This window comes from Drosophila melanogaster, chromosome X, assembly GCF_000001215.4.
Source record: "Drosophila melanogaster chromosome X".
Lineage (NCBI taxonomy): Eukaryota > Metazoa > Arthropoda > Insecta > Diptera > Drosophilidae > Drosophila > Drosophila melanogaster.
In genome coordinates, this window is record NC_004354.4 from 5,738,406 (window position 1) to 5,759,789 (window position 21,384).

The 21,384-nt window shown below is 47.1% G+C and overlaps 5 protein-coding genes and 1 non-coding gene across 15 annotated transcripts; 3 read left to right on the forward strand and 3 right to left on the reverse strand.

Moving 5' to 3' along the window:
- Positions 1 to 257: 257 nt before the first annotated feature.
- On the reverse strand, positions 258 to 8,849 carry IntS6 (Integrator 6). 5 transcript variants are annotated; one of them, NM_001272331.1, is made up of 3 exons: positions 8,697 to 8,849; positions 5,951 to 6,294; positions 258 to 5,507 (listed from the first exon to the last, which is right to left on the reverse strand). In NM_001272331.1, exon 3 carries the CDS (start codon positions 5,429 to 5,431, stop codon positions 1,577 to 1,579), a length of 3,855 nt encoding a protein of 1,284 aa, NP_001259260.1. In that variant the 5' UTR covers positions 5,432 to 5,507; positions 5,951 to 6,294; positions 8,697 to 8,849; the 3' UTR covers positions 258 to 1,576. The 5 variants fall into 5 exon arrangements, with proteins under 5 accessions (NP_001259260.1, NP_001259259.1, NP_727026.1 ...); NM_001272330.1 differs by having other exon boundaries at positions 8,367 to 8,849; NM_167047.2 differs by lacking the exon at positions 8,697 to 8,849 and adding an exon at positions 7,798 to 7,970.
- A 492-nt stretch (positions 8,850 to 9,341) lies between these two features.
- On the forward strand, positions 9,342 to 13,672 carry Rtel1 (Regulator of telomere elongation helicase 1). Of its 2 annotated transcripts, none has more exons than NM_001272333.1 (7): positions 9,342 to 10,513; positions 10,589 to 11,136; positions 11,332 to 11,995; positions 12,057 to 12,199; positions 12,444 to 12,573; positions 12,659 to 12,868; positions 12,937 to 13,672. In NM_001272333.1, the coding sequence occupies exons 1-7, from the start codon at positions 9,464 to 9,466 to the stop codon at positions 13,147 to 13,149; spliced, it is 2,958 nt and encodes a 985-aa protein (NP_001259262.1). In that variant the 5' UTR covers positions 9,342 to 9,463; the 3' UTR covers positions 13,150 to 13,672. The 2 variants fall into 2 exon arrangements, with proteins under 2 accessions (NP_001259262.1, NP_572254.1); NM_132026.2 differs by having other exon boundaries at positions 12,937 to 13,377.
- Positions 13,673 to 13,843: 171 nt separating this feature from the next.
- Positions 13,844 to 15,636, forward strand: CG15772 (uncharacterized protein). Of its 2 annotated transcripts, none has more exons than NM_001297978.1 (2): positions 13,844 to 14,356; positions 14,459 to 15,636. In NM_001297978.1, exon 2 carries the CDS (start codon positions 14,464 to 14,466, stop codon positions 15,241 to 15,243), a length of 780 nt encoding a protein of 259 aa, NP_001284907.1. In that variant the 5' UTR covers positions 13,844 to 14,356; positions 14,459 to 14,463; the 3' UTR covers positions 15,244 to 15,636. The 2 variants fall into 2 exon arrangements, with proteins under 2 accessions (NP_001284907.1, NP_572255.1); NM_132027.3 differs by having other exon boundaries at positions 14,104 to 14,277; positions 14,459 to 15,630.
- On the reverse strand, positions 14,985 to 16,553 carry lin-52. 2 transcript variants are annotated; one of them, NM_001297979.1, is made up of 4 exons: positions 16,440 to 16,553; positions 16,211 to 16,384; positions 16,032 to 16,136; positions 14,985 to 15,951 (listed from the first exon to the last, which is right to left on the reverse strand). In NM_001297979.1, the coding sequence occupies exons 1-4, from the start codon at positions 16,477 to 16,479 to the stop codon at positions 15,797 to 15,799; spliced, it is 474 nt and encodes a 157-aa protein (NP_001284908.1). In that variant the 5' UTR covers positions 16,480 to 16,553; the 3' UTR covers positions 14,985 to 15,796. The 2 variants fall into 2 exon arrangements, with proteins under 2 accessions (NP_001284908.1, NP_572256.1); NM_132028.3 differs by having other exon boundaries at positions 15,624 to 15,951.
- A 533-nt stretch (positions 16,554 to 17,086) lies between these two features.
- Positions 17,087 to 18,305, reverse strand: asRNA:CR45528 (antisense RNA:CR45528). Its single transcript, NR_123804.1, has one exon.
- CG15771 (uncharacterized protein) lies at positions 17,169 to 21,346 on the forward strand. 3 transcript variants are annotated; one of them, NM_001297980.1, is made up of 3 exons: positions 17,169 to 17,799; positions 19,457 to 19,942; positions 20,000 to 21,346. In NM_001297980.1, the coding sequence occupies exons 1-3, from the start codon at positions 17,650 to 17,652 to the stop codon at positions 20,429 to 20,431; spliced, it is 1,068 nt and encodes a 355-aa protein (NP_001284909.1). In that variant the 5' UTR covers positions 17,169 to 17,649; the 3' UTR covers positions 20,432 to 21,346. The 3 variants fall into 3 exon arrangements, with proteins under 3 accessions (NP_001284909.1, NP_572257.2, NP_788860.3); NM_132029.4 differs by having other exon boundaries at positions 17,343 to 17,799; NM_176687.3 differs by lacking the exon at positions 17,169 to 17,799 and adding an exon at positions 17,988 to 18,446.
- Positions 21,347 to 21,384: the final 38 nt, after the last annotated feature.

Sequence of the window (21,384 nt, forward strand, 5' to 3'; positions counted from 1 at the left end):
TCTAAAACGTTCCAAAGCCAAAGACGTTAACTTATATCCCCCAAATTAGATGGTCTTAAATGATGCAATGGGTAAAAGTAAAAGGCTTTGGAGGAGCGACTGCGACCGCGAGAAGGGATCATTCATACATGGGGCATGGTCGCCGACGCTTTTGTATGGGCAGGGGGAGTGGAGGGAAGCTGAAAGGGTATGCCTTATGAGAAAATATATGGTTTTTGCGATGTACCCTAGATATTTCCACCCAACACATGAAACTTGAATGCAATGCTCCTCTTTTTATTTTCGTTTGATTTCGTATTGATTTCAGTTTGCTTTGCTGCTGCTCTGTTGATTCTGTTGTGGTGGTTGTCTTATGAAATTTGTTAAATACGCAGACTCTAAATTGTACATCATTATTTAATAATGAAGCAGTTCTAAAACACTGCCCGCCGCCTAACTACTAGTAAACGTTTTCTCTTTGTGTTTTTCGTTTTTGTTATATCTCAATTACTCACAGGCCATGCATACAAACATACACGTAAAAAAATAGTGCAAAAATGTATTACTTTTTTCTTGTTTTTCTATATGTATATAACAAACTGTACGTTTTCGCTTATCGTTTTGTCTGCCTTTCTACAGGCTATGCTCACATTACAATTCGCATAAATATTTTATAAAATAAACATAACATAATAGCAAATAATATATTGGAGGATTCAAGGAAATACAAGGTAATACAATTCTTTTTAATAATAAAACGCTGACCCGATTTATGTAATATCCTCTATATACATATATGTATATAAACATACACATATATATCTGTTTTTGAAGGGTCATCGCTTTTGTTTTTTACGTTCTCTATTCGTTTTGGCTAAAATCAAAGCAAAGTGTTCTTGAAACAGGTCCAACAAAAAATTGGCTAAAACGTGTGGGGCTCATTAAGCTCAAGCTTTTCCTAAACTTTTCCCTTTTTTTTTATACACATACACTACACTTAGATTTATCTTAATTTATCTAAGTCTATTTAAAATTATTCCTAAGCTCAAGAGTAAATTTTAATTTACGCTTACATATTTATACTAAGTAAAAAAAAAACTACAACTGAAACGGCTGCTACAAAATCCCTTCGCTTTATACTTTATATTCTATTGCTAACTAACGGCTAGCTTAAGTATTTATTTATATATATGTTATAATTACATGTAGCTAGCTTGCCCTAAAAATGTGGTGTTTTCTCTCATTTAGAATTGTGGCTGCTTGTTGGTTTTGTTGTTAATATTATTGTTGCTTGTTTGGTATGCGTTGATCCCCATCCAGATCCTGTGGGCTACCTGTCCTGGCAATTATTTACAGTATATGGAAATTGTTAATATTATTGTTGCTTGTTTGGTATGCGTTGATCCCCATCCAGATCCTGTGGGCTACCTGTCCTGGCAATTATTTACAGTATATGGAAATTGACGAGAATTCTTGGCTTCCGCGGCTGCTCTTCCCCTTCCCAGTTTCGGTTTAGATTTCGATTTCGATTTTGTTGACATCACAGACAGATGGATTGGATGACCCCGCGGGCTCAGTGGTGCCACATGAGCCATCGTTAACTCTTGGCGACGGCCTGCTCCGCGCTGGGGGTCGCTTCATTGGTTCCCACGGCAGTTAACTGCTGCTTGCGATCCCACCACTCCTGTATGCTGGACGCCATGCGATGGCGGCGGAAGCGCAGCGATTCCACGATACACATGTCCACGAAATCCGACTGCATATCCTGGTCGCCCTTGACCAGATTCAGGTGCTCCAGCAGCTGGCTGTAGTCTCGGCCGGGTCGCCGTATATCACGGAAGATCTGCAATCGTAGTTCGACGTTGTGCAACCGGGCCGCTTCGCGCTGCTCCTCGGTGAAAATGAGCGGCAGGCTCTGTCCCGGTGAGCCCATGCCCCCGTTGTTGTGCGTCGGTGAGGAGCCGCAGCTGGAGTTGATCTTCACCTCCAGTTTGTTGGGGCTGCTGTTGTTGTGACCCCGGTGGTTGTGATTGTTGCTCAACGTCGAACCGCTAGCTGCTCCAGCGGCGCTGCTGTTGTTATTGTTGTGATGATTGAGACCACTGGCCCAGTAGTAGTGGGGATTTCCCGCTGCAGTGCTGCCCGCAGTACCCGCTGTCCGTTTCAGGGCATCGAAACTGTTGCCACCCAGCGAGGCATGATCGTCGGATGAGACTCCTCCGCCACTCTCCGTGCTGCCATTGCCATTCAAATTGCTGTTGCTTGCGCCCGCTCCGACCGAGGAGCCACTGCTGGTTCCATTGTGACAGGTCTGCAGTATGCGCGAGATCTCCGAGGCATCGTTGATGTCATTGTGGCTGAAGTAGGCGGAACTAGACGATAGTCCCGAGCTGCTGGCAGCGGGCGTACTTGTTCCCAATGGTGATAGAGGCACCAAGGACAATGGCGAAGGTGGGGAAATGGCTGAACTATGACCGTGTCCATAACCATTGGCCAGTGGCAGCGATCCCGGCTTGCTGACACCGAGTAGTCCCGATCCTCCGCCACCCGCCGCTCCACCCAGGGAGCTAAGGTTGTCCAACGGCGAGCTCGGACCACCCAGATTACTGCTGTAGGCCGCATGGGTGGTCAGTCCGTTGAGGGGCACGTAGAGAACGCCCGGGGAACTGGCGCTGGAGCTGATGGAACTGCTGCTGCCGGCCGCGACGGCGGAGCAAACTTCGCTGCCATTGCTGGCGGGGATCACAGATGTTGCTGGCGTGGCTGAAACTGCTGGTGATGCTCCAATTGACGACGGTTCGTTAGCTGAAGACGCACCCGGCAGGGATGCCCCGCCTGGAACTGCTTCCGTTTCGCCCGTTTCTGCATCGTCGCTGATGCCATTGATGAAATTGTGCACATAACCATTGAGCGGCGTATCCTGATCGCTGGTCTCCTCCTCGATGAAAACGAAACTGATTCGCAAGGGATCCAAATGCGAGTTTGACATCCCTGAATCACTGGCCGAGGCCTCCGATGTGGAGCTCACAAAGCTGCTGTTGCTATTGCTGTCCTCGTCGAAACAGCTGGAACTGGGACCGCCATCAGCGCCCATGGCGGAATCGCAGCCGGATATGGATGACGTGGCGCCTGGTATCGGTGATCCTGGTGCACTACCCGTTGTTGATGATTCGGAGCCGGAGCTCGAAGATCGCGAGTCCGTAGATGATCGACGGAATTCAAAGCTACGTGGCAGCGGTCCTGCTTTCCTCTTTCGCCCACGAGACGTTCCGTCCAGTTTTTTAGAGGATCCGCCACTGCCACCTGCGCCCAGCATCAGTCCTGACATTCCACCCCCCATTCCCGGCATTCCGGGCATCCCGGGACCCGAACCACCGCCGGGCGAAGAGCCCGGGGATGAGGGACCCGGTCCAGTGGGCGAGCCCGATCCGGAAGGTGAGCCGGGCGGCGCTCCACCCGGTCCATTGCCATTTGGCGACTTCATTGGCGCCACATCGCTCAGATCCGCCTCGTCCACCATCACCATGTGCTTGTCCTTCTTGTACGGATTACCGAACATGTGCTGCCGCACATTCGTCGGCTCGATTTCACGCAGCGGATTGTCCTTGTTCTTGAGGTACTCCTGGTAGTTGCCCATCTCGGCGATGGGCAGGCAATGGCCCGAGTCCTTGGCCACCAGCGAGACGGGTCGCAGTAAGGTCTCACGCATCTTGGCTATTTCCTCCACCAAATCCCGCCGCGGTATATCGAAGGGATTGCGATGCGACTTGGCCGACGACTGATGCGTTGGCTGCGGCACCACAATCGTATAATTCTCCACGGGATCTATTTCCCCATGCAACTTGGAAAATATATCCCGGAGCAGTGGATGCCGCACCAAATCTCTGCGCAACGGCGCACCTGTGAACAGTTTGCCCGTCTCCACTTGGCGATATGGTGGCTTCGGCTGCTTCAGCTGCTTGTACACCTTCATGCAAAGATTCTCCTGATCCTGCTTGGCCGTATTCTTGATGTGCTTCAGCTGATTGGCGATCGTTGGCGACAGATAGTTGTCCACATTCTCCGGCAGCAGAAACTGCAGCAGCTGATACGGCACATTGATGTTGACCAGCGCCTTGCGCAGGAACGGGCAGTAATACGGCGGTATTGAACGCACATAGGCGTTGAATTTGTACATCAGATCGCTCGGCGGACTCATATTGTACTTGTGAATGAGGTCATGCAGAATGGGCAGCAACGCTGGATAATTGTAGGCCAGTACATAGAGGTGTACCTGCGAAAAGTTAGGCGCCGCTTTTAGGTAGCCAAAGGGCAGCTCGAATCCATGCATGCCATTGGTCACAATCACCTGCCAGCACTTGTTCATCTCGCGCTTGTTGAGAATCTGCAGCGTTAACGGACAGCCTTCAATCTCGTACTTGTCGACGGGGAAGCTGCGCACCAGCTGTGGCTCGTCCACCGCCGGCGTCAGGACCTTCAGCTTGGGATGTGCGTCGCGAGGCGGCAATGTAATCGCCTTGGAGTCCGGCCAATAGGGCTCCGGCAGTGGCCAATAGCCGATGGGAAAGGTTTTCTGCGTGATGTGCTTCTGCACGTAGATCATCTTCTTTACCGGCTGGAAGACAATATCGGGAGCGGGACCCGCTCCGGACGTTGAGGATATTCCCATGCCGGATATCGTGCTCGCACCCGCCGCTTCGCCAGCGGTAGCGGAAGTAGCCTCCTTGGGCAGCATAGGCTCGAACTGCAGCACCACACCAGGCTGAACCTTTTGGACAAGACTTTCAATGCACTGGTTGAGTACGTAGTGGCTTCGCACTCGATATGAACGTCCGCCGGTTACCTCGCACATCCGTTCGATGGGAGAATCGTCATGCGGCACCTTGCCGTCCACTCGCTCGTCAATCTTGTTGCCCGGCATGCGGAGGACAAGCGAAAACAAGCGCTGATCCCAGCGAAATGGCTCCTTAGTAAACTTTGTGCCCGGTATTTGGTTACTTAGCGGCAGTATGATCTCCTGATGGACACCATTCCGGTACGAATAGCGACCGCCGTCCGTAATCACAATGATGACCGATGGCTCCAGATAAAACGGGCACCTGCCCTGCCCGTACGTATCGATGCCCGACTGCATGCGATTCAGATTTAACAAATCGAACGCATTGCGCAGCGATTCACCCATCGAGGTGAGGCCGTGACTCTGTAGGTTCTTCAGCTCGTTCATGAAGGTGGCATGGTTCTCCTTCCATCCAGCTTTCACGTTTGCCGGTGGCTCCTCGAATGTGAGCAGCATGTAGCGATCTCCCAGGCAATCCTGCGTACGCTGGCGATACTTGAGAAACGTCTCCACGGCTCCCTTGGCAATGTCCAGATACGTTTTCTGTACCCCATTCACATACGCCTTCTGGCACATGGACGACGAAGTGTCCACCAGGAAGAGTATGATTGTCATGGCGATGATTGATCCTGCGTTCGAGGGACCTCTTCCTCTTCCCAATTTGCGTGTCTTTCCGTCTCTCTCTGATATCCTAGAAGAAACGGACAAATGTTTCAAATTAAAATACTAATTCCGATTATACTTTTTGTTATATCGTAGAGTAAAGGAATGTCGGCTTGGCGTTATGGTTTCTTGGCTCTTCTATATCACAAATCTTCACACAAAATGAAATTAAACCATGACGTAATTTAATTCTAAGTCAAAACAATGTGAAATCTTACAGAGTTATGCACAAATGTATAATAATTTGAGTTTCGAGCCAAACAATTTGGTGGTACGCTTTTTGAAAAAAAAAAAAAAAACTCTGCAAAAAGTGTGAGCTCAAAGTACTCGTCTACTTGGAAAACTCACAACGTTTAACGTTTTGGTTTTGACAATTAAATCAATGTTTTGGTGTTATGAAATTTGGTAAACGTTATCGGTACAGGTTCAATTTCGATTGACCAACAAACCAAAAAGTCAAGCTTTACTTACTTTATCTCTTATCTTTTATCGTTGATCTTTTATTTCCCCTCTCAGGTGCACTTTCTCCCTCTCCTTCTCTCTCGCTTTCTGCTATATTCTTGCTATTTGTGGTTGTTGTTTTTGTATTTGTTGCTATCTCCCTTTGCGTGTGTATAGGTGTTTAGGTTTTGTTTACGTTGTTAGCAGCTCTCTTTATCTGCTTGTTGTTTTTGCTGCCGATTCTCTTGCACTTGTTGTTCTTGTCCTGGGCTTGATCGATTTGCTCTTTTTCTGCGTTTCGCTGTTCCGCTTCTATGGTACATGTTGCGTGCAACAGCTGACATTTGGACTGGAGAAACAACAACAACAGCGAACTGCGAATGGTAACGAACGAAACAGAACAGAACAGAACGAAATGATAATGAAACAGGTACGCAACTGGTTGTAAAATATCAATAGGTTGCGCATACGCACTGTGGCCAATCGATTAAGAAGCGGCAATATAAATCCATACAGATAATGAAACAACTGCGTAATCAACGATATCACTCACAAACTATCTACACACCGCACACTCTGTCGCATAACGCAAGTGCTAATTAAACAACAAAATGGAATTTAATTCCCAGGGGGTCGGCCGTTGGTCCTAGAGAGCTAAATATTTATGTTGGGGAAAATCGCTTTGACACAAATCCAAATCCACTCCGCTTCACTCACTGGCCATTATGCCTCCTCTGCATCTCCTCCTCGCTCCATCTAACTCGTTCCTTCTTCTCTTTCTATTGATGCCCCACTACGGAGTCATTCACTCGACGCCACTGCCACCACTACAACGCTCTGCTGGCGTCGCCTAGAGATGGCAACGTGAGCCAGGTGGGCGACACGCGTGTGAATAGCTTTGGCTTTGCCAAAAACAATACGAAGTCTAGTACTAAGCAATAATATTTATAATTGTCGTACTTGTCGTATATTCAAAATAATAAATGAGTTAGATTCATATGTAGAAGTTTTAAACTAGGTAACAAGTAGTCATTATAACGCAGGTGCCAAAGAGATTGATCTTTAAATGGTTCTCTATTTTCTATCTGAAGTGTACCATTACACAAATTAGTGTTTAGTTTCGATATCCTTACACTTTGTTATATTGCGTGATATTCGCTGCCCCTATTAACAAAGTAGATTACTGCTCCCACCATCTCGAGTTGAGGTAAAAGGTAACCGTAAATCGATTACACAATGACCAAGCTCACGATCGTGAGTGTGTGTGCGAGGGAGCACGACCTACGCATCTCTGATGGAGAGCGAGGGAGATGGCCTGCCGAAGAAGGGGCGATGGAGGAGAAAAATGAGAAAGGGGGTTGGGATGTGGTGGATGCCGATGCCAGGGGGAGGAGAAGGAGGAATGCGATTAACCAAAGCCGGGATAACGATAACGATCACTCGGCGATCGCAGGCGTAACCCACATCCTTACACCTTAAATTAGGTCAGCCAGTCTAAATGTGTTTTTACCGGAGGAGCCGTAATTGTCTTGAATTCGAGTGCAAAACATTCAATTTCTATTTGAATAAGAGCGCAAACACATACGCACACTCGCGCACATGGACATGCACACACACATTCGCACACACGCGGCTCGGTGTAGTTGCCAGATACCCCCACTTCGGACAGGTATAACGTTGAGCGGAAATTAAAATATATCTATTAAGTTTCACAAATTTTGTCTTAAGTAAAAACAACACAAAATTCGTATTAAACGAGCGGTGTGTGATTTATCGTTGATCTGGCAACCCTGCTCCGACGTGTTGGAATGGTACGGGTGGCTGCGGGGGACGAGTCGGCCTATTGTGTTTGATGGCAATCCACAAAGCTCACACACACGTTTAAACCAAAACGATATAGGGCCGAGCACTTCAAGTAATCGAGTTTTTTCCGTCTAATTAATCTCGGCGCAGCGATGTTTTGGCCAACAAAATGACACGGCTCTTTGTCGGAATTCACTTATGCAGCAGCGGCAGGGTTGTCAGAGCTCGAAAAACGGTGAAGAAATAAACACACTTTTTCTAGTTGTTTCGCATAAATGGGGGGCGGCAAAGGGGTGCAGGGCCTTTGATTGGTGGTCATTTTTCATTTGGATGACCTTAATTTGCATGTGATAATGCTGATTAGTGCAGCCGCGTTATCGGCACGGTAATCGTTATCGCCAGAGTTGCAAGCGCCCGCCCATCGACAGCCCGCCAAAGCTTTCGAATTTGAAAATGTGTGGACATATTTTAAAAGTGCGATTCTAAGGATCGCATGGTTAATATTTTAGATCTAAATTTTCTATCTCAAAAAAAAAAAAAATGGTACAACATTCATACACAACTACACCGGCAGCATCTTCGAGTGAGAGTTTCCGGCCAAAAAAAAAAAAAAAAAGAATAACTAAAACAAAAACGCACTCACAAGAAGAGGAATGTTTCTCCTCCACCCAATACTCGCAATAATTTTCGATTAGCTTCTATATGCCGCGCCACGATTTTTTATTCTGTTATATTTTTACTTTGTGCCAACAGAAATTTATCACCACCGCGCGAGAGAGCGAGAACACACACGCACACACACAGCCAGAGTGCGCTCTCTTTCGCTCTGCCGCCGAGGTGCATAGGCGAGAACGACCGACAGACGCGACTAGCGGTCGGACCGACCGACCGAACGACCGTCGCTATCGCCGTCCCCCTCTCGCTCGTAGGTTTGTATCGGGGAGTTGTTGCTTACACGCACTCGCACACATACTTTTGCACACTGGCGCCTCGTCACTGTTGTTGCATTGCTGTCGTCCACTCCTGCGCTTCTTCTTCTCTTGTTCGACTCGCTTCTCTTCGGATTTTACTTTGCTGCCGAGCAATAACAACACAACACTACCGTTCTCAAAGTTCGAATGATTTGATGCCGTTCTGTGTTTTTTTGGTGTGGCCGAGAAGCGCCAAATCAGTGGGGCCGTATCGCGGCGATTCGGAAAAGCCGAGCGAAGGGGTCACGATAAATGGATTTGTGGTTGAATTAACTGAGTTTGTAATAATTGATGTCAAATATTTACTTACCTTGTTAGGGGATTTATATGTATGCTGCACATTTAATCTTGAATGCCATTAGTTCATTAGTTTGGTATAATCCATAACATTCACTTAAAATGTTATATCGTTAATCTTTGATCCAAATAAACAGAATCACAACTACAGTATTCCCTCCAATGCTAATAAGTTTATAAGTTTCAGTTACTATTATCCATAAGGTACCATAAACACGATTGCAGCACTTTGGGTGGTGATTAGTACTACTATTACGTTTAAAATAAACTACGCAGGGTTTGACATGCAAGTTGTAAACATTTGACTCGGAGTTCAAGATAACGCTATAAAATTACTTAATCAGGGTCCACTGTACTCTATCGATAGCGATAACTGACCACCTACACAGACATTTATTGTTATCGACCAACGAACACATGTTCACTCCGATTTGGCGCGTAAACAAGTAAATAAATAGTATTATTAAGAATAATGCCGGAGAGCCTGATCGCCGGCATTCCGGTGCACTTTCCGTTCGAGCCGTACCCGGTTCAACGGGCGTACATGGAGAAGGTGATCCATTGTCTCCGCGATGGCACGAATGGAGTCCTGGAATCGCCAACCGGCACGGGCAAGACCCTAAGCTTGCTGTGCTCATCCTTGGCCTGGATCCGCACCAGGCAATCGGAGCACCAAAAGCAGATGGTTAAGATGGAGAAGGCAGATTTTTCGGGTCTTGGAGGCGGAGCACCTGGGGGAGACCTGTCCGAGCTGGCCAAGACCATGGGTCGTGCGAATAACTGGGGCGTGCCCAAGGTCATCTACGCCTCGCGCACCCACTCCCAATTGACGCAGGCGATGCGGGAACTCAAGAGGACAGCGTACGCTAACATGAGATCCGTGGTTCTGGGCTCCCGCGATCAGCTATGCATTCATCCGGAGGTCATGCGGGAGCAGGGCAACTCCAACAAGACCAACATGTGCAAGCTACGGGTGCACTCCAAGACCTGTTCATTTCAAATGCGCGTTGAGTCGCGAAAGGATCATCCCGATTTGCGCGGACCCACCATCATGGACATTGAGGACCTGGTCAAGGTGGGCCAGCGACTCAAGATCTGTCCCTACTTCGCGTCTCGGGAGTTGGTTCCCCAGGCGGATATCACCTTCATGCCCTACAATTATCTACTCGATCCCAAGGCTCGCAAGGCCAACAAAATCGAACTGGGCAACACTATTGTGATCCTGGATGAGGCCCACAACATCGAGAAGATCTGCGAGGAGTCCGCTTCGGTGCAGATTAAGTCCTCTGATGTGGCCATGGCCATCGAGGACGTCACGCATATCATGCAAGTCTTTGCGAGCGGCGAGTCGCAGGATATGGCTGGAGATGAGCCAAAGGACTTCACACTGGACGACCTTACACTGCTCAAGGAGATGCTGCTCGAGCTCGAAAAGGCCATCGATGCCATCGTTGTGGACAACGCCGTCGATGGAACTACCTTTCCCGCCTCCATGATGTACGAACTGCTTGGCAAGGCGAATGTAAGATGCACTAAATCTTATCGGAAATGTTTTTAAAAGAATGCCTATTTAAAAATGTAACTTCCTTTATTGTAGTTCACCTACGGCAACGTTGCAACGATAGTATCCCTGCTGGACAAACTGGTGCAATACCTCCTAGTGGCCTCCCAGCAGATGAGCATCCGCAAGGGCGGCACCTTCACGTTGCTTAGCGATCTACTGACCATTGTGTTTGCCAACAAGGAGGATGTGATGAGCAAGGTGTACGCAAGCTTCAAAGTGCATGTCCTGGTGGAGGAGTCCAAGCAGGGACACGGTAAGCAGCAGGGTGCTAAACAGCAGGGCGGTTGGCTTGGCAAGGGAACGATTGCAGCAGCGACTGGCTTAAGCAAGGTCGCAAAAATCATTAACTTCTGGTGCTTCAATCCTGGCTTCGGAATGGAGCAACTGCTCAACACCCAAGTGCGCAGCGTAATCCTGACCAGCGGCACACTAGCTCCCCTCAAGCCGCTAATCGCCGAGCTTGCCATTCCGGTGGCCCAGCATCTGGAGAATCCGCACATCGTCGACCAGTCGCAGGTTTATGTCAAGATCATCGGCACCGGACCCGATCGGCAGCAACTGATATCGAACTATGCGAACCGGTAAGCATTTTTCACACCACAAGCTTATTTGTTTATGGCCAATACCATGAGTAAATAAACAAGTTGGGCCAAACATAACTCAGTTCTGTGGCAGGTGAACTATCTCATAACATTACGAAATGCCAACGTATCAATTTCTTAATGTTATACAAACTAAACAAACATGTTTTATCTGCCACCTTTGTTCTTCTGCAGTGATAATCCAAAGTACATCAGCTCCCTGGGACAGACGATTCTGAATGTAGCGCGTATAGTGCCCGACGGCCTCCTTGTCTTTTTCCCATCGTATCCCATGTTGAACAAGTGCGTGGACGCGTGGCAGGCCAGTGGTTTGTGGGCGGACATATCGTGCAAGAAACCGATTTTTCTGGAGCCGCGCAGCAAGGACCAGTTCACCAGCACGATGGAAGAGTTCTACCAGGCGATACGCGACTCCAAGGGTGCCGTATTCATGGCTGTTTGTCGCGGCAAAGTCTCCGAAGGTCTGGACTTTGCTGATCGCAATGGCCGCGCGGTGATTATTACTGGTCTGCCATTCCCACCGCTAAAGGATCCCAAGGTGATACTGAAACGTCGCTACCTGGAGGCGAATCGGACTCGTGAGAATCAGCTGTTAAGTGGGCAGGAATGGTACAATCTAGATGCCACGAGGGCAGTCAATCAAGCCATCGGTCGTGTGATTCGGCATCGCAACGATTATGGTGCCATTCTGCTTTGCGACTCGCGATTTAAGGACGCCTCACAGGTCCAGCAGCTATCCAAATGGATTCGGGGTCACCTGGGCGACCGGCCACAGTGCTCACCCTTTGGTCCTATCGTCCGGGAACTGCGTCAGTTCTTTAAGAACGCCGAAGCGAATGTAAGCTCATGATGTTTATGCGTTTTTCAGCAATTGTAATACAATTCTTTCAAAACTTCAGATGAAACTACCGGATGAAAGGGAAACCGATTCGCCTTTGGAAACCGTCTGCAAGACAGAGGATGAACCACTAGCCGCCATTCCAAAAGTGAAACGGGAGCCTGGCTCCAATGCCACCTTCAAATCAGCCAATGAATCCGCAATGTACGTAACCTGCGATCTAAGATCAACCTTATCAGCTGTATAGATTGTATTACAATTATTAATAGCAAATCCTTAATCGGATTTAAGTAGTCTTGAGTACAATTTTTGAGATTTGTCATAGCTAAAGTGAAATGCTGTAAGCCATTTCCAGTGGCCTTTTGTCATCACTGCCAGGGTAAATAAACTTTCGTTTGCCTTTCTCCTGGTATTGACACTTTGAAATATTTATTATTTTTCTTTGTAGCAAAGTGGAGATGGCCAATTCCATCAAGACATGGACACCCGCCGATTATGCGAGTGCCGCTGGACATAAATTGGGTGGTGCGGCGCCGAATGCCATGGACTTTATGAGTCGACTGGACTCAAATGTCTCGGTAAACACGAGATTCCCATGAATCTATTATTACACTGTGTTTATTTAGTTCTTTAGGACTTGTTCTTGTTTTGCCCCTTTCCCAGAGTATCGATTTCAACTGCTGCACAGATAGTAAAAGTGGCTCCTCTGGTCTGGTGAAGATTCACAAGCGGGAGCGAAGCTCACCAACGGCGCCGGAATCCTCCAGCCAGGTGACCAAAAAGCGATACAAGTTGGTGGAGAACATCAAGGTGGAGCCAAGTAGTTCGCAGGCTAAGGAGGCACCCGAGGAAAGGGCCGCGTTTCTCCGGGAGGTGAGATACCTTCGAGACTTCTTCCATACTACTACTACTACTACTAATTAATTTACCTTGAATTGCAGCTACGCAGCCTGGTCACCCAAGATCAATTCCGCCGCTTTGGCAAGGCGCTGCTGGAGTACAAGAATGGCACCTATGAGAGCTTTCAGGCCCTGATGGCCATACTCCTGGATGTCCTGTCCGCACCCAAAGTGCGCTACATGCTCGTCGGGATGCGGAAGTATCTAAAGAACGAGCACAAGGACGAGTTTGATCGTAGGGTGGGCAATCTTTAACAAAGGGTTAGGTGACTATGTAAAAGAGTTTTCAAGTTTAGTCGTCCCAAGGATATGTTATTTTTTTTTTTTCAAATTTATTGACATTGGCTGTAATTTTCTGATTGTATTTAGTGGGGCGCGTCTAATTCTCCTAAGAATATATATTATTAACAATGCTATGCATTGTTGTACATGCATTTTGAATTTCTCTGTACGGATGTTTATTACTATTAAAAATTATACGTTAATCATGATATTGTTTATAGCTTTGTGGGAAAATGTGGGGTCATATTAAATGCAAATGCAGTTACTCAAAACCGTTTGCATTATGTGCATTATGTTTTCCCAATCTGTTTATTTATTTACCGCTCAAGGTTGACTTAAATCAACAGTCTACCTTTATTGGAAATTTAATACCACTTTTATGTGCATCAAACTTCGATTTCGTTTGCTGATAAGCTGATGAGCTTTAATAAGCTTTCAATCAAATCAAAGGCGAATAGAACAGGGTGCTCGAAAACTCTTCAAATCTTACATATCGTATTTAAATATGAACTCAATTTGTATAATAATATATATATATGTACAATATATGTTTATTTTATATATTTTTAAGCATGATAAATAGATAAGATATCATAGGAAATTGACTAATGCTAAGACTTTTAAGTTCTTGTCTTAAAAACATAAAATTACTTTTTTGTAGACTGCTTACATATATGTTTTTCACATTTATTTTTTAATCTACCGCTTGGGGGGCATACATTTTAGAGTTGGCAGCCCGCTTGGTAACAAATCTGCGAACCGCAGCCAGCGCAGAACGCATCCAATAAGTTCATTGCCAAACGGGCCGAGTCCCTATATGCACATCCACACATGCCCATCGGCTGGCGCGACCGAGTCACCGAGAAAACTGAGCCCGAGTGCAACGAGAATGCGGGTCCGAGTGGCTCCGACTTCGGACTTGGGAAGGCACTCGCGTGGCAACAATCGTCCAGGGCGCACGGCAAACACGCAGAGCTGCCGGAGGAGATAGGCCGCTGCTTCTTGGGGGCCACATTCGTACCCCGATCCAAATCCAGACCCGCTGATCCATCCGCCTCATAAATACACACATAATTTCTGCCGCTTTGATTGGGGCACGCAGTAAGTTGATTGCAATTGCAATTGCCATAGCCTTTGACTTGCTGCACGTTCGCTCTTCGCTGCTCGCTATTTGCAACAAGTAATAATGAGGGCGGGCAGGGGGTGGCTGGGTGTTTGGCCAACGCAGCGACCTTGGCCTGGTTTAGGCACTTGCCTTAAATGCATTTTGTCGTCATTGCAGCGCACATGGTGGAGGAGATTGGCTGCCAGAGACAGACGGGCATTGTGGTCGCCATGCCCAGCCAGGTGGCATCCAACACCGGAACTCCAGCCCCATCCGCCGGCGGCATTCACCAGCAGCATCAGCAGCAGCAACACCAGCAGCACCAGCAGCAGCAACACCAGCAGCAGCAGCACCAGCAACACCAGCAGCAACAGCAGCAGCAACACCAACATCAGCAGCAGCAACAGCAACACCTTCAGCAGCAGCAACACCACCAGCTGCAGCAGCAACAGCAGCAGCAGCAGCATCAACAACTCGCCAGCAACATGAGCCTGCTGACCGTCAAAGGCGGCCGTTACCTTTGGACCGACCGGGAGCTGTTGATGCACCTCCAGAACTACACTCCCCTGATCCTTCTCATCGATTTCGTGGAGAAGACCCGAACCAAGCGCTTCTATGAGAGCTCCGAGCGCTATGAGATACTCATGCTGGTCTTCATCATGCGCAAGGGAGCGCCGTTTTGTGAGAACAAGCGCTTTCCAGCGGAGTACTGGGTTAATCTATCGGTGGGACCAATTGCCGAGGCGTTTGACCGTCTGCAGGCGGCCATCGATATACCGGATCCCCAGCTGCCGATCCACATGAGCGTTACAGATTTGACCAGCTGGAAGCAAATGTTCGACCTGGCCATGCTGGATATACGGCGTTTTGCGTACTACACCGATCCCTTGCAGCTGGCCGATGCGGGCGTCTTTAACCGGATCACCTTTGAGCAGCGATTCGGAATGCAGTGGCAGGAGTAATGGGAATTGATGCACGTTACTGGATATATATTCACGGGAAACAGCATGTAAGCACACCATCAGCACCAACACACTTTCCCAAATTGGGATGGATCGTGGGGAAGGCTACTGCATAAATCCGAACGAAAGCATTTAGTTAAGTATTAATAGGACGCACTAGAGCGCAACCGATCCATCCAATCCCACATAGACAGAGTTATTTGTTGCGTTAATGTCCCTGCATAGCGAAATCTACTGTGCCTTCTCCAAAAACTCCAGATCCTTCTGCATTCCTTTCCCTCCAATCCGTCAACTTCATCTCTCCTCCGACTCCTCAAATGTATCTGTAATACAAGCGACGTGTAGGACCCAAAATGCTTTAATGGAAATAAACGTTAGTTACTGTTCAAACGCCTGCCTATTTATCTTTGTAAAATAGCGATAAATCATTCACAACACGCATTACTCACTATAAAAATAGCACTATGTACACTATGAAACTACACCTATGTTCCTAATGCGAATTCAACGAGATCCTCGACAGTCCCATTCTTAGGGATCGGATCATCCAGCCTCATGGCTGCCGCTTAGGAGCGCGATCCCGGTCAAAGATGCCCAGCAGTTTCCCACGAGTCATCTCCATTGCCTCACGCAGTCCCAGCTGGTAAATTTCATCATGCATTGACTTTATTTTATCGATCAGATCCTCGGGAGGGAGCTGGGCTAGTTCTGGAATAGAAAAGTAGGTAATGGATATGCTATTCTTTAATATACTATTCTTAAATCTCATTGACTTTGCAGCTACTTACCATTAATCTTAACCATATCATCATCGGTCAGATTGCTGGTGTAGTTGGTGCTGCGCGTGTACATCGGCGTGTCGCTCATGGAGAGGAACTCGTCCATTCCGGGAACTGGAGCAATCGAAAATAAAGATATGCGTTAAAAATGGCGCCAATTTCTTCGTGCTCACGTTTTCTACACTTACAACGCTCTGGCCATTGGACAGGTGAGGGTCGCAGAGTTTCCATGGAGATGAGCTCGTCTTCCGGCGTTATGGGCCGCTCCTTGACCTCCGGGACATCCTTTTCGGCCAATAACGTACTACTGCTGGACGCTGAAGCCTTCTCCACTTCCTCGTCCGCCGCTTTTAGAATGGTTTCTGCAAGAAAACCTCGTTTTATGGCGCCTTTCATGTGATTTAAATATTTACTCACCTGTAGAAAGCAAATCCGTAGTTGTCTCTGCGTTGCTCATCGCGGATAATGTTGAAAAACTCCAAAAACTATTGAAAATAAACACGGAAAGATGCCAAAAAATCCGTGGGCTAATCACTTGCCACCTCGTTAAACAAAAACTATAGCGTTGCCACTTTCAACAATCACTATCGAATACTATCGATTTACCGCCAAGCCAGTGCTAGAAAGCACCAGGAAGTATAAAACAACTGATATTTTTGGTAAACAAAGAACTGTTGTTATTGCTTTTCCTGGTTTTATTAATAGAAGTTAAAAATAAATGGCACAACAATTAGGAAATGAGCGTGCCTCGACTTATACTAAATTCAGAGTGGAGAGCAGGCGTCGTAGCAGAGAAACGCGAACCTCTCCGCGACCTCTATCGTGCTCTCTTTTCCACTCACGGTCGTTTAACGGCGCATAGAGACAACTCTGCGCTAGGTCGCCTGCTCTCGTTCGCTCTGGCGCGCAAACGGCACTTGGCACACTTCGCACAGTGGCGCCAAAAAATATGTGCCCGTAAAAAGCACATGTGCTGCGCAGTAGTTGTCCAGAACAACACAACACGGATGTCTAACCAGTTATTGAAATAAACTTATTCAAGAACATCTTAATAATAATATAAAATCTTAAGGAATAACAATATCTTATCAAGTTTTTATCAATTGGCGCCGCCGCCTGGTAGCACTGTTCGCATACGCAGACTTTTGGCCACCACTGTTTTCCCATGCGCCCTCGCACTTTCTTTCGGTTTTTCATTCGCTGCTCCGCTCTCACTCAGTCAACAAGCACTCATACACACGCGCTCACCTGTTCCGCCGCCCCGCTACCCCGTCTCTCGACATTACTGCGACCGCTCCCGTTCCGTTTCATTATTTTTTTTGTCGCTGTCATTCAGTTGCCGTTTTAACTTCGCCGCGCGAGAAGCGGAAACTTTTGCCAGTCCGCTCGAGGAAAATAGAAAAATACTGCAGTGCTGCTGCAGTCGTGCAGCTCGTACATTTCGTTTCGTTTCGTTTGGCGCCAATTTCAAAGCGCAAATCCGCTGGCGGATTGAATTGCACCAAAGTTGTTCTTGGATCTCTACGTTTGCATCCATCCATCTAACCAAGCAACCGGCTACCACCCCTCCACTCCTGACAGTGACCCCTCGCTGACCCTCCATCCCCCCCTCCGCTCGACGACTCTCATGGCAGCTAGCAAATTCCATTGCGGCAAGCAATTGACAGCCACACATTCACATTTCGATGCGACATGTGCGAAAATCAGGGCCTTTTACTTTGACCTGGACAACACGTTGATTCCCACCAGAGCCGGCGATTCCAAGGCGATCAGAAAGGTGAGCTTTGTTAACCAAGCCAAGGCAGACAGCCTCACTGCCCCCTCTGCCAATCACCAATCCGTTGGCGTTTCTTCCGTTTCTTTTCCATGTAGTGTTTGTGGGGGGGCGGGGCGGGGGAGGTGAAAGTGCGCAGCAGGCGGGCGACCCAGCTAGAAAATTTTCCACTGCAGCCCGCCCGTTGTTACGTAGTCGAAAAAACCCGGACGCTCGGCAGATAGCACGCGCCCGAAATTTCGATTGTTTATTTGCGTTCCGATTGATTTCCTTTCCCTTCCCTTCACATCCCCCAGCCACAAAAAAAAAAAAAACAAAAAAGAAAAACTCAGAGTGCACTCGACAAGGTCTTAACTTAAATATAACCACGGGTACATGCACTTTAGAAGGCTAAAACCCACTAAATAATCGGCATTACGTTGGAAATTCGGAATCTTCGGTTTTCGAAATGTTAAAAGGCACTTTACAGGATCTTATCGTGGTGCGCATTATCGATTGCAAACGATTGCAAAAAGGTCGGAAATCGAGGAACTTGCACTTAACAAAAGTTGAACGAAACGTCATACCAACAAACTTTGGAAACCCGCGTCAATGGTTTCTTTTGAAATATAACCTTCTTATAAAGTGAATGGCACACAAAGAAGCTAAAGGTTAATTGATGATAATAGGTAGCACTTCGCAATATGTACTTGTTTGAACGTTCAGAGGCCATTGACTTTATTTATTACAATAAATGAGTCTATTTGCGATCTTAAAAGGTTAAAGTTTTTAGAATTTTCCCTTCAAGAGAGAAAGGTATAAATAGGTATTCTTGAAAATGTGTTCAATGTCACGTACATTTACTCACTCTTGCATTCCAGATTATATCGTTATCTTTTAAGCTGCGCCAATTTAGATAGTTAACTTCATTATCACGTTCATGTTTCAATACGCTCAATGTTTGAAGACCCCAAATAAGACGGTTTCTTTATTCAGTTGCTTTCAATTCTTAGCGAGCGAAGCCACGCCCATTTATATTTCGGAACTCATGACAGTTTTTGTGACTAATCGCAATGATTTCAACTTAAATTCCTAGCATTCAAAATGACTTTTGTGAGCTTAGCTTCCTGATTTGAGTACGATTCAATAGATGCGGATGGTTGGGCCGGAAAATAGATAGCGAGTGGAAATTTCCAAGCTATCATTGCGATCATAAAATATAGTATATTCTCATATATTACTCATGCTGCAAGTGTACCGGCGGCAATTGCAGTTTGATGTTCAATCCCCTGATAGTACGGCGATGCTATAACAATTTTGGAATTAATCAATTGGCTTCGGATTCGATCGAATGATTGGATTGGTCAATCTGACGCTTAATTGAGAACTTTATGGACGTAATAGTTTTGATTTACGTTCTACCGCGTTTCGCAAAAGATTATGCACGTATTGAGGCTTCTAATCGCTTTTATTAATATTAACTCTACTTTCAGGTTGTTCACTTCTTATTGCGTGAAAGTTCTTAACTTATCTCGTCTTTAATTCGTCATAGCGTATTTATAGTTTTATCGCGGTTGAGGTTTTTACGGCACTATCACATCTACGCAATTTTGTATATTTTTGAATTTATGTAACGCAATAATAATGCGAATTGCCAACCCTTTTCCAATTTCGTTCTTAGCTCGCTGATTTTCTGGAGACCCAATACCAGTTCAGCAAAGATGACGCAACACAGGCCACCCAAAACTTTCTAAAGGCCTTCCGCCGCTGTCCCGATAACTCGCAAACATCGCTGGACTCGTGGCGCACTCACCTGTGGCGCGAATCCCTTCCAGCGCGCCACAAGCACCTGGCGGAACAGATCTATCCCAAGTGGCTGAAGTTGCGGTATCGCTACCTAGCCGTTCCGGCGGACTATGTCCAGCTGCTGCTGCGGATGCGCCAGGCAGGCTATGCCCTGGCCCTCATCACCAACGGACCGTCGAACGCTCAGTGGGAGAAGGTGGCTGAGCTGAATGTGCGCGGCTACTTTGACTGCGTGCTGGTCTCATCGGATCTGCCATGGGAGAAACCGCATCCGGAGATCTTCTATGCCGCCTGCAACTTTCTCAATGTCAAGCCGCAGGAGTGCGTCATGATCGGCGACAAACTGGAGACCGACATCAAGGTGAGTTGTGGCTACTCATAAATGTGCTCACTAGCAACTGATCTATTTCGCTTTTAGGGCGGTCACTTGGCCCAGCTGGGTCTCACATTCTGGACGCCACTAAGCAATAGCAGCGCGGCGGCACAATCGCTAGAGGATGTGGAGTACAAGCCGCACGTCAAGCTGGGCAGCCTGCTGGAGATGTACAAGTACTTTCCGCGCCTCAACTCAGTCGCTCTGCCCGAGATGCCGTCGGTTTCCAGAAGACGTGGCAGCCACATGAGTCCCATTAGCCAGGGCTCCGGCAGCGGAAGCAGCTCCAGCGCCATTTGTGTGCCGGGTGCTGGCCATGGATACCATCACCACCACCACCAGCAGCACCAGGAGCAGCAGCAGCAGCATCATCATCATCATCATCAGAGGCAGTGGCTTTATCGACGAGGCGTTTCACTGCCCGCCATGGATTGCTCCAATAGCGAGGCGGAGAACAGCTGCGACAGTTTTCTGTAGGCAGTGCGGAGGATGTGTTGAGTATCGAATGAATCGATACGAATGACGAGAGATTGTTGAAAAATGTACCTTCAGTTTACAAAACTATAGCTAAAGAGGATTGAGGATTGATGATCGTAGAACGGGAGTAATATTCACGGATGGATCACGAAGAAGGACAGCCAGGAGAATTGGAAACGAGTGCAGGAATTTAAAGTTCAACTATTAGCGGGAGGAGCCCGGAAGCACGGTGAATCTCGCTATCTGCCATTAAACTAAAATTAAGGCTAGCAAACAGCATCGGAGCACACAAACTACTACGGCCAACAAGTACATGGAACAAAAGAAAACAAATATGAAATCAGAGGACAGGAAGCAAAGCAAAGCAAAGCAACCAAATGTATTTTTCTAAGCGAATTTTCTGTCACATATTTTGTAAATTGATATAACACGCAACTGAAAGTACGTCAAGGTAAACGTAAAACGCGAACAATAAAACAATGAAAAAAGAAGCCCGTAAAAACGATACAGTAAAGCAGATCGAAACCACAACACGAACCTCTTACAGAACCTCTGATAAAAAAAAAAAAAAACAACACCACACACAAGAAATACAAAAGAAACGACACGAATAACCGAATCACAAGTACAAGTACGTGAATGTTAACTATTGTCTTAGTCGTAGCCTTTAGTCCGGGTATTGTAATCGCGGCCTCTCGCAGCTGTTGGCCCATCACACTGTTGGCAAATTGTTATTTGCAACCTGCACGAAAAACAACCTCCTCCTACCCATTTCCCCACCCGACCCCACGCCACGCCCCATTCCCGCCCACAAGCACCCTATGCGAAAAGCATCGTTGATGATTATTGATGGCTCACATGCCGGAGCACTGTTGTTGATCATGGAAATGGAAAATAAATGACACTACAAAACCGAAATCCAGCTGACTTTTTGTTTCCATACCAGATGGTGG